The sequence below is a fragment of the Rhinopithecus bieti genome, unplaced genomic scaffold (genome assembly GCF_001698545.2).
Source record: "Rhinopithecus bieti isolate Rb0 unplaced genomic scaffold, ASM169854v2 scaffold_3854, whole genome shotgun sequence".
Classification (NCBI taxonomy): domain Eukaryota; kingdom Metazoa; phylum Chordata; class Mammalia; order Primates; family Cercopithecidae; genus Rhinopithecus; species Rhinopithecus bieti.
Window position 1 is genome coordinate 873,084 of NW_016804356.1, and position 12,486 is coordinate 885,569.

Below are 12,486 nucleotides of genomic sequence, written 5' to 3' on the forward strand. Positions count from 1 at the left end.
TGACTTTTTGTTGCCTTCTCACATGGTTATCAACTTGGACCTATGTAGACCCTGGTTCACAAAACTAAAATTTCAGTAACCAGTAACTGGTTCTGTAATTCCCTTTAGTGTTCAGCATTGTAAAGGAAATATCTAAGGATATCTGAATTTTGTTTCTTTATTATTCTTTATTTATTACTCTTCATGTATCTGGATAACTACAGAATTTTTCTTTTTCCATGAACTTAAAATGTTCACTAGGATTTGCCAATATGTTGGTATGTTTAAATTAACTTTATTCCTGGCTTGTGGTAAATATTTTCAATCTATGCCCCAAATTTCATTTTTGGCAATTTTTTTTCTTCTAGTATATCTTATTTCTTCTACCTACTTCCCCATCCTCACACTGAAATGCCTGTAGTATGGATTTTCCTCTGTTTTCCATCTTTGCCATATTTCATATTGCTGCTAATATGCTATTGATTTTCTTTTCTATAGCATATATTATCCTATTTACTGCCTTCAATGTGTATTTTAATTTTTCAAAATGCTTGAGTATCTTTAGTTCTTTTCTCATCTTTGGCAAATGTCTTGTCTTCTGATTTCACGTTGGCCAAGTCTCTGCTAAAAATCAGACATGGCTCATATCATATCAGCCTCACAACCCAGACACTATCAAGTAGTCTCTGAAAGAAATAAGGAGTTCAAAGTGCTTTCCATTTTATTCTGCAGACTTTTGCATTGTCCACAATGGGAAGGCACAAGGGAAAATAAATGAGATGACTCACACAAATTTAAGCAATGTTTAAGCCACTTTTAAAGTACCTAGTATTAATATATCTCTCATCCAGTATTGTCAATTGTGTTGTTACACAGTCATCCTTTCCATATGACTATCCACAGCTACAATTTAAGAATGTATCTCTCATATTTTGAAAGTAATAGGAAATATTTACATTTATCTGGCTTTAGAAATAAGATTGTGACAAAGATTGTGTCAAATAAGGTTGTGACAATCACAAAATAAGATTGTGAACCCAGACACAGTAGGTGTCTTCTGCATAGTTTTTTTCAGGATCCGACAGTAATTTAGAGCAACACATTGACCCTAGCTCTATGTATCAAGCCATTGAACTTTATTTCCAAATTGTAACTCTATGAAAATTTTAGGATCATATTTATAACTTATTTCAGATTGTTGGATAATTGCTTAATAGGAAATGAGGATAGATTTTTCACTTCTTAATGTTGTAAGAACATATCATTTTTATAAATCACTGAATTCCAAATTTGAAATTTCCTGTACAGCTAGTTTAGGATGATTCATAACAAATCTATCAATGATCCTTTTGAAATATTTCTATATATTAATCTGTGCATATCCGTAAGAATTCTTTCTCTGATTATATAAATTGTAAAAGTAGGAGAAAATTCTAGAATTTATGTTACATTGACTATTCCTCACTGTTTTCTGTCTCTGACATCTTACCAACTTCAAGGAAACACAAAGGGGTTACTATTCAATCCTTTCTGTTACAGACTGCGGACATGTGAATAATCGTTCAAGAAAGGAAGAGTGTTCTGCCTTATAAATATTGCACCATTGTGTGTTTTTTAAATGTTTTAAACATGGACTCTCCATAGAAAGTAAAATTCAGAAAGGCATAATGAATTTCTATAACCTGGTCAAATTTTATGAATAGATTTAGTTTGTTTTTAAAAACTGCAGAAGAAAAGCATATGTTTGGTGGTTGGGAAAAAATATCTCTAGTCACACAATTTCTCATGATTTAAGAATGTAGAAATGGGCATAAGTTGGATCTATCTATAGTATATGACTTTTTATATTATATCAAAATTAAAATGTAAATCTTTTTTCTAAGAACCTCAAAACCCTTATAAAAGATATTCTTATCCTTGTTATCTAATAGTTGCCATGATAATAGGTTGTATTTTTTAGTGTTTTATTTTCTTTCAAAGTGCTTCTCTATATGTTTTTTCTGCTTTGTGGGATGTATTTTACTACAAAAAGAATGAATGTTTTGAATAGATTATAAATTATTTTCTTATATGTGAATAAATGCATGCTTTCTATGTTTAGTGTGCAATGAATTCTAAGCCCAGCTATACCATTAACTCGAGATTTGGGAGAATTCACTGAACTTCTTTGGATTTTGGATTACTCATCTGTACAATAAATTACCTCTAAGCCTCAGAGACAGAAACTCCAACAAAATGATTTTGTGATATTAATATTTATAATGCTTTCTAACAGAAATAGTCATTTGAAAATTTAACTTTTCCCTTCCTCCTTTTCACAGAGTACTTTAGCCTTTTAGTTTGTTCTTTTCTTGTCCGACTTGCACGCTTAATGGTTTTATCATTCCCTATTTTTCCACAAGTGTTGTATGACAATAAGCATCTTTATTTGTTCCTCTAAGTTTCCTTTTTCTTTAAATAATACCGTCAGCTTATTTATACTGCTCTCTAAACTCAATTGCTTCTAAGACATGTGGAATTGAGTATTATGAGGCCAGGCACCTCATGTTCCTCTCTTCTATCCCCCACATCCCTAAAGAAGGGGCTGACTTACGTACCCTAAAAATTTACATCAGGTGTTATCAGCTGCAGGCGCACTGCATTATAGTAGACTGGGCAGGAAGTATCGCCTCATTTTTCATATGAAGAAATTGATAGATATTGACTTAGAAAGTTAGGAAATAATGTGAATACAGCCTATTGGTTCAAGGTAATTTTTCTAATCCGAGACCCTACCTGAGTATGCAGTTACTGATAGGCTGATGGGGAAAGCAGGGCTGCGGTGGGAGTAGTGACAGAGAGAGAGAAAAAAAGAATGAAAGTCTTTTCTATGATCATCCAAAAAGGCCATGAGCAATGGAATCCAAATATGTCAATACTCAGCCCACTGATTTCTTTTTGACGAATAATGTTGGGCATTTTGTCATTAAAAAATGATAAAATCAAATATTTGAAAGCTAAATACTATTTGTAAATTTTAGCCAAAAAAAAGCCTGAACTACTATTAAGATTACCAAAAGAATGGCTTCTGTTATGGATAACACACAAAATAAAATTTATATTTTAATGTGGAACAACTTTAGGGTATTATGTTCAATAAAATCTATATGACATTCATTCACATCAAAGTAAGAACAGCACAGTTGAATGTAAACTGAATTCATCTGTGCAGATAGATAATCCACAGGGAAAAATAAAGAGCTTTTCCTCGGCATGTGAAAGACTTTCAGTGATTTGTTGGAATCTCTTTTTATCAGAATCAAGTGGAGGAGTCTTTTGTATGGCTATGAGGTTTTGGATGACAGGTGAATTTCAAAGATAACTGGCATTTGTTGTCAATATAATCAGTGTTGTACAATCAGCATTCATATAATACAATGTCTTATTCCTTTATGCTTTGTATCTTTTTGGTAGCATGTTAAGTATTTTTACTATTTTAATTACAATATATGAAAGTGTTTACTGAATAAGAAGTCTCTATGGAAAACCAAATACTCTAGGAAGGTGTCAAAATGAAAATGATTTTAATTTTCTAGGCCACAGAAATTGTTCTCAACTGCTGTTGTGTACATAAATCTTAAAAACGCTAATAGAAAAAGCAAGCAATTCAATAAGATGGTTCAACTTGAGGACTGAGAATTGAGGGAGGAGAGAGGAAGAACGGGGCAGGGAGGGAACAGCTTGGCTGTCTTTTACTAGAGGTTATTTGGGCCTTGGTTGGTAGTGATTAAATTATAACAACCCAAATAAAAAGTACTACAAAAAGCCCTACCCCGTAAGCCCCAGAAACTACCAGCCCTAAGAGTGAAGGCAGGAGATGCATAAATGAGTGATGCATATACATAAACTCATATACAAAAGCACATGTATACATACCTATATCATACCCTTGAAATGATTTTGGAATCATAACCATCTAAGAGTGAATAGTAAACCATCAAGCAGAGGGATAACAACAAAAACCACTAGATTAAATAAGAAAAACTAGTTTTGAGAACAGTTCTGGCATACATAAGCTAAATAGCCTTGGAGAATCACAGAACAATGGAGGGTCCTTATGTTCCTTTCACATAAGGAAACAGTCAGGCATATGTTTTCTTCTGCCTAAAAGGAGTTGATTAGATTGGGTTAGGTTCGATGATCTCTAGGATCATTCTGTTTCTAACAACTGCTATTCTGTGATTGTGCAATCAGTCTTTCACACCGTTTCCAGATAAATAATTCCTCCTACCCTGCATTTTTGCCAAGTAGATGGCTTCATGGGTAAATTATCAGGCTCTCTGAAATGGGTGCCTGACAAAGCTGTTTCTAATGATACTATTTCTTCTTTCTTATGTAATACATTCCCCATATGAAGAAAAGAAAAAAAAATCCACAGCCCATAATATTAACAGTATTTGCATATTTTAGCTGGACGTATCTCCTTAAAGGTTGAGGGGTGAGGAGAGAAGAAAGGAGCAACTCTCAGACTTGTTAAAGATTTTGTCAAACCATATTCAAATCTGCCACTTATTAAAGGTGTGATCCTTGGAAAGTTTTTTAATAGCCGTGACTCTCCATTTTCTTATATAAATTTATAGAAAATAATATTACGGTCGGGTGCGGTGGCTCAAGCCTGTAATCCCAGCACTTTGGGAGGCCGAGACGGGCGGATCACGAGGTCAGGAGATCGAGACCATCCTGGCTAACATGGTGAAACCCCTTCTCTACTAAAAGATACAAAAAACTAGCCGGGCGAGGTGGCGGCCGCCTGTAGTCCCAGCTACTCGGGAGGCTGAGGCAGGAGAATGGCGGGAACCCGGGAGGCAGAGCTTGCAGTGAGCTGAGATCCGGCCACTACACTCCAGCCTGGGCGACAGAGCGAGACTCCGTCTCAAAAAAAAAAAAAAGAAAGAAAAGAAAATAATATTACCTACCTCACAAGATTGTTAGCAAAGTAAATTTGAAAATGCACGTAGAATTTAGCATAAATTCAAAACATAGTTCTTGAGGAATGTTAATTGTTATTATATATCTGTTACTAAATATTTCTCATCACAATAATTGCAAGAGTAGGAGGGGGGATAAATTTTTACTGTTCACCTAACTTTATGCTGTTATACACACATTTTGTAACTTTGCTTGAAAGCTTGAAGGAGATGACCATGAGACATTGAAAATATTGTGAAATGCTACAGTCCATTTTATGAGCTCAAATGTTTTAAATGCTTCATCATTTATAAGATGATGCTGTTTTCTTCTTAAAGCTTAACACACATATCTAAGCACGCTCCATTTGCTTTCAGCGATTGCTGGCCCTACTAAGCCTGAGAGTGGATTTGCAGAAGACAGTGCTGCTCTGGGCGAGGTTGTGTCAGACCTCCACGAAGTGGTCTCCCTGAAGGAGCGGATGGCAAGGTACCAGGCAGCTGTTTCCAGGGGTGACTGCCGCAGCTTCTCTGCTAATGTAAGCTGCTTCTAATGGTTTTGCATTAGGCAGTGTGCTTACTGTCTGTCCCAATTCCCCCTTTATATTTGAAATGTAAGAATACTACTGGACAGGGAGCTAAAGTAGAAAGAGTACAAAAATAGTGTGTGAAATAAATCCAGACTATCTGAATTTAATTTCAACTGTGCTACTTATTACTTGCATGAATTTGACTTTTTTTTTTTATTTTATTTGAGATGGAGTCTTGCTCTGTCATCCAGGCTGGAGTGCAATGGCTCCGCTCACTGCACCCTCCGCCTCCTGGGTTCAAGTGATTCTCTTGCCTCAGCCTCCCGAGTAACTGGGATTGCAGGAGCATGCCACTGTACTCAGCTAATTTTTCTATTTTTAGTAGAGACGGGGTTATACAATGTTGGCCAGGATGGTCTCGATCTCTTGACCTCATGATCCTCCCACGTCAGCCTCCCAAAGTGCTGGGATTACAGGCGTGAGCCCCTGCGCCCGGCCTTCAACTACTGTCTTAACTTCTCTCTGAGCTTCAGTTTCCTTGGCTGAAAAATGGGGATCATCATTTACCACACAGAGTCTTGGTGAGGAATCAAAGAGACAATTTACGTGAAAGCCATAAGGCGCTGTATAAATCTGTTATTATTATCATCATTATCACTTAACCTGTAGATATTCTCCTCAGGAAGGTTGGGAATTAATTTCAAATTTTAATAATGTGGGTTTGCATGTCATCTTCCTTGGTCCCATATATGGTTCATTGAAATTCACTGGCAGTATAATTTCTTTGGCTTTTCTCATTTCTCTGTATGTACTAAATCCATTAGGAAAGGTTTAATCAACATAAAAATGAGAGAGATTAGCAATGTAGACACTCTGCTAAACCAGTTATGATTATAGGAAACTGCAGGATTCAGTAAGATCACCAATATTTAGAGCCAATGCATTATAAAGTCATATTCAAAAGAATTTTTGGGTTCTGTATTCTGTGGCCTTCAACTTAATGGAATATAAGAAAGTTCTTTTATAATTATAATCTCCAAATTAGCCTAGTTGTATATGAGAGAGAGAGAGAGAGAGAGAGAGGCCAAAAAAAAAGGTAGTGTATTAAAATAGCTACACTTAACATGCTTCTTTACAAATTATTTAGAGACAAGGCTGATTGTGCCAAATTCATTTAAAAAATGCAATTCTAGATGACATTTAAGTTTTCACATAGTCATTAAAATACATTTTAGACACAGCTTAGATTTGGAATGAATGTGCAGAAGTGACAGAAGTATCTAGATCCCTTCCAAAATAAACAGTGGCACTACAGTACCTCCTGCCAGTCTTCTTCGATGGTACCCCCTGCTGGATCATTGAGGAACTTATTCATGTTCTAAATTAGAGAAATGATTCATGAGGAAACAGCTGATTTTGAAAATGCCTAGTTAAAGACTGGTTATTTAGTAAATAATATTTGATTTAGGAAGATTGATCTTGCTAGTTACTATGAGAATATACATTTAAAAAGTGGTATCAGGGCATGATATATATTTATAATGTGTTTTAAAAGGGACTGTTTATATTGGACGCATAAGGAAACTAAATGATCCCATTATTTAATACAAAAGCAAAAACTTTAGGGCTAATCTGAAAACGTCTACATATAAAGAATTTAGTAATCCTCTCTTCCCTGCACACTTTATAGACAAGAAAACCAAGAGAAAGTTACTTATAGGAGATTATAAAATTAGGTAGTGAGGAGGCCAAGCTAGATTCCTAGTCTCTTGACTCTTGTACACTTCTAACTGAATTCAACTTCCTCCTCTTTCCTAAATAAGAAAGTATTTTTAGCCCCCGAAATATGTATTATACTATATGGTTTGGCCCTAAGCAAATACTGTGAGAAAGAAGAGCACATATATTATCTCAGCGGAATCCTGGTAAATATCTAAAGCAAAGCAAAATAATTGTTTATTTAATCATGTGCATGAAATGCTTGTTCAAGCCACCCCCAACACACCAAAAAGATCATGGAAACTGCCTGTGACTACATCTCTTTTTTTTTTTTTTTTTGCACCAAAATTTTAAGTGCAAAATCTGGAAGTCACAGAATCAGACCCAAACTGAATCTATATTTCAATCATATTTACACATGTAAAGACAATCTATTTTTCCTTGTCTTAGACTCAATCAGATGGCATTTGGTTGTATCTAAATGAAAGTTATGCCTGTGAAACAGTGGTGGTCTGTAGAAGCCCCCTAAGAGAAAGGGAGAAGTAACACTTGTCGCACAATGAATGAAAATGCCAGATTCATTTTCAAGTCTGTGCAATTTTATTCCCTTTACCTTTTTTAATACTCACAATAAATCTGTGAGAAAAATATTTCTAGGCCCAGTTTATAAGAAAGAAACCCGAGTTCAAGAGCTGTAGCCCAAGATTTTAATTGTCAGGGCTGGAATTAGAAGCACTGTCTGTCCAACCCCAAAAATTATATTATTTCTTTTATGCCCTATAAANGCCCCCTAAGAGAAGGGAGAAGTAACACTTGTCGCACAATGAATGAAAATGCCAGATTCATTTTCAAGTCTGTGCAATTTTATTCCCTTTACCTTTTTTAATACTCACAATAAATCTGTGAGAAAATATTTCTAGGCCCAGTTTATAAGAAAGAAACCCGAGTTCAAGAGCTGTAGCCCAAGATTTTAATTGTCAGGGCTGGAATTAGAAGCACTGTCTGTCCAACCCCAAAATTATATTATTTCTTTTATGCCCTATAAACCAAGAACCATTTTGTAAAAGAACTTGAGGATGGTGTAATATATTTACTTAGATTTAACTGTTAGGTGTTCAAATTAACATATTATTATCAGCATACCCATTAGATTCCAAACCTTATTGCTGAGCCAAATAATAAGAAACACAGAATAATAATAAACAAAAAGTTTCAACACAAAGCAATTTCAGTTATGTGGTCAATGATAACAACATTCATTAGTTGGGACATTTAGAGCATGACACTAAATAATGCAAAGTCACAGGAAAGGTCCCCACCTGAGCAAGGAAGCATTACTCTCGGTTATGGCCACAGACTGCTTCTTGGGCAAGTCCTGCCATCTCTCATGTGTAAACTTTCATCTACACGCTGAGTGGAACAAGGAAGCCTTAGCATCACCACTGAACCGTATTTCAGAAGATTTGTCTCACTTGGGTGAATGAGCAGCTGCAGTAGCGTAATGATAGTACCAGGGGTAGTAGGGATGGTATTAGTACTACTATTAAAAATAATCTGCAGTGGCTCACGCCTACAATCCTAGCATTTTGGGAGGCCAAGGTGGGTGGATCACCTGAGGTCAGCAGTTCAAGACCAGTCTGGCCAACATGATGAAACTCCATCTCTACTAAAATACAAAAAAAAAATTGCCAAGCATGATGGCGGGTGCCAGTAATCCCATCTACTAGGGAGGCTGAGACAGGAGAATCGCTTGAACCCAGGAGAGAGTGGTTGCAGTTAGCCGAGATCGTGCCACTGCACTCCAGCCTGGACTGCTGAGTGAGAAGACTCCATCTCAAAAAAAAAAAGAAAATCAACTGTATGAATTTTTCCTTGTGTAATACAGTCTGTTGCTAAAGTGCAGTGCTAAAGGAAAGTAATGGGTGTATCTGTTTTGTTTTGTTTTTTTGAGACAGAGTCTTGCTCTGTTGCCCAGGCTGGAGTGCAGTGGCACAATCTCGGCTCATTGCAACCTCTGCCTCCTAGGTTCAGGCAATTCTCCTGCCTCAGCCTCCCAAGTAGCTGGAATTACAGGCATGTGCCACCATGCCTGGCTAATTTTTGTACTTTTTTAGTAGAGATGGAGTTTCCCACATGTTAGCCAGGCTTGTCTTAAACTCCTGACCTTGTGATCCGCCCACCTTGGCCTCCCAAAGTGCTAGGATTACAGGCGTGAGACACCGCGCCAGGCTGGTATATCTGTTTTTTAATCCATTTTATAGATGAGAGGCAACCTGTCCAGCATAAGAATTGATCTTTTTGTGAAAACGCATTTACCAGGAGAGCATCCAGTTGTAAGCATAATACTAAGGCTTGCCAGATTAATTTGCACATGATTCGGACATCATAATAGTTGTTTGAAACAGCAAGGTTCTTCTTAATAATTACCTTAATGTCTATAATTTAATACTTATATATTATCTATATATACTTTATCCAGGAAAGCCACTTATATAAATTAAATGGCAGAAGGGGTAAAATAAATATTGTGGCCTTAATTCACCCTTCCTGTTTTTCTCTGTATCTTAAATTTCAAAAGGGGTGCTATACATTTGTATGACCTTAACATACATCAACTAGAAGTAATTGATTATGATTTACATTTGAAGTTTGTTGCAGAATTTGATACGATATATACGTAGTTCATAGAAGAGTACAATCATCTCTTCTCAAAGGGCTAGCAGGCATATTCTGAAATATTTGATAGTCCACATAAATGAGGAAACGTTATTAACTTAGTAAGGCAACCACTTGAGTATTTGCTAGTAATTTAGATAATCCTGAATATTAGTTTATAATATTCGGGAGTATGGGAAACCCAAACCTCAAGATAGGCACTACGTTTTTAATATCTATTTGAAAAACTACTTATTTGGGTAAATATCCAGGACCCCAAAGTCCCCAGTCCTTATAGAAATCTCTCAGATCCTGGGCCCTCAGTTACTTTCGAGGTCTTAAGGCATTGAGGGTTATGTCCGGACTGGGTCAGACCTCAGGAGACCTGCTCTGACTTGAAGTGTTGCCAAGTCTTCCAGTTGCAAGGAGACCTAGAATCTTCCTGGAGGAGGGAAGGCTGGCATGAGGCCTGTTTGCTTGAGAGGTATCCCATCTGGGCTTGACTGCCTGCTGGGCTCTGGAGTGTGCTGAATCATCAAAACCAATGAGCCTGAGCTACTTCTGCACTTCCTGAAGGGGTATAGGTCTTACAGGACTACTAAGGTGCTTTTTAAATTGCTTCCAATGATACCTATTGAAATTAGTTTTCTCATTTGTGAAATGACAGTGGTAGACTAGAACCCTTCTAATGTTAAAGTCCCCTGATTCTGACATGCCAGTGCTCAGAGCTGATGCCTGGGGTGTGCTAATCCTGGAGTAGAATAGCTGCTGGTTTTCTGCCTATTCTTTGAGGCCAGTGATGAAGACAGACAGATGTGGATTGAAATTCCAGTGCCAGCACTTCTGTTCTAGCTGTGAGAACATAATAAGCTGTCTTACTTCTCTAAGTCTCAATTTCCTTATTTTAAAATGTGGGTAATAGGTGTCCATATCTCACAGAATATGGAGAAGCATTAAATGACAAAATATGTCATTTAATACATACAAAATCACTTAGGTAGTCTCATTACTCATATTAATATTTTTACATAAGGAATATTCTGAGGCTATTTTGTTCATCCTTAATAATTTAAAAAATTTGGAGTAAAAATGATTTTAAAATTATTCTTAATAATGTGTTCCCTATATAGATGTTTGGGATTTTAATGACAACTTTATTGTGGGTTAAAATTGAGTCCATTATTCTAATATCCACTAGTCTGTATATTACAGGAGAAATACTGTGCAATCTAATAGGTCTTATCTGCAGACATCAAAATTTATCTGAGATTAGGAGAATTACCTAAATACTTTGAAGATTCTTCTGACTTCATATCAAAAGACTGATAAATGAGAAAACAACCCAGGAAGAATATATTTATTAAGGTTTTTGTTAAAGGCATACTGAAATAATGGTGTATGTGAATATCTTTTAAGATACTGCCTATCAATAAATGTCAACTATTTTAAAATAGCTTGAGAATCCCATCCTGCACAGCTGTAAAGCTGAATATTCCTTTTTCTTAAATCATCCTAGATGATAGAAGAATCAGAAATGTGCACAGTGCCTGGTGGTTTGGCCAAGGTGAAGAAACAATTTGAGGATGAAATTACTTCTTCCCGTAATACCTTTGCTCAATACCAATATCAACATCAGAACAGATCTGAGCAGGTAATACTACTACAGGTGATGGGTAAATCAGGCATGGTTGAAATGCTCTCATTTTGGTGCCAATGTAGAAATCTCCTTTCTTTAGTGATACATTTATTTTCATTGCTCATTAACAAACACTGTAACTTTGAAATGTTTTAGAAAATCATCTTTAAGACATATATATGTATTTATTTACTTGAAGCATTTTTGCCAAATTTCTAGAGATCATGCTGGAATATTCTACCTCTCATCTTCTAATGTTTCAGACATAAATGAAAATTAAATAGTCTAGGTTAGTCAACAGGTAAATTGAACTGTTAAGAGCAATGTTTATACTGAGTCTCTGCTTCTAGGTTATAATTCATAATAAACTAGCTGCTGGTTGCTTGCATAGATAAAGTCGGAAGCATTATTCAGCTGTTTATTGTGGTGGGGAGTTTTGTTTTCTTTAAAATCCTCAAACACTGAATAATAGAGCACAGATGTTACATAAAACCACATAATCTGACCTCTAAATGTTATCTTATACGAAATTTTTTCCCATTTCATTGATTTCATTATTTCATTATTATATATTACAAAATACTGTCATGAGATTTAATGATTTTTGAATGTGAGAATCTTAGTAATAAACCTCATCAGACTTGAAAATTTTTAATAGTTGTTACACTGTAAACAGCTGTACGTAGGCCCATGTTTTCCATTAGGAAGGAGACAACTGAGGTATTTCTTAAATTTTGTAGTGAGAAATGAAGTGGATGTATTTTTTTTAATCCGTAGGACACACAGAGTTGCCTAAATTTTTGTTTTGTTTGTTTTGTTTTGTTGTCATTCTACTGTTTTTTTTTTTTTAATTATTATTATTATACTTTAAATTCTAGGGTACATGTGAATAACATGCAGGTTTGTTACGTATGTATACTTGTGCCACGTTGGTGTGCTGCACCCATCAACTCATCAGCACCCATCAACTCATCATTTACATCAGGTTTAACTCCCAATGCAATCCCTCCCCTCTCCCCTC

The 12,486-nt window shown here is 35.9% G+C and overlaps 1 protein-coding gene across 1 annotated transcript in view; it reads left to right on the plus strand.

The window, feature by feature from the left end:
- XIRP2 (xin actin binding repeat containing 2) overlaps positions 1-12,486 on the plus strand; it is a 77,160-nt gene that overhangs the window by 19,560 nt on the left and 45,114 nt on the right. Inside the window, 2 exon segments of the mRNA XM_017867495.1 lie at positions 5,304-5,464; positions 11,346-11,480. Coding sequence (XP_017722984.1) covers positions 5,408-5,464; positions 11,346-11,480 — 192 coding nt within the window. The 5' untranslated portion in view covers positions 5,304-5,407.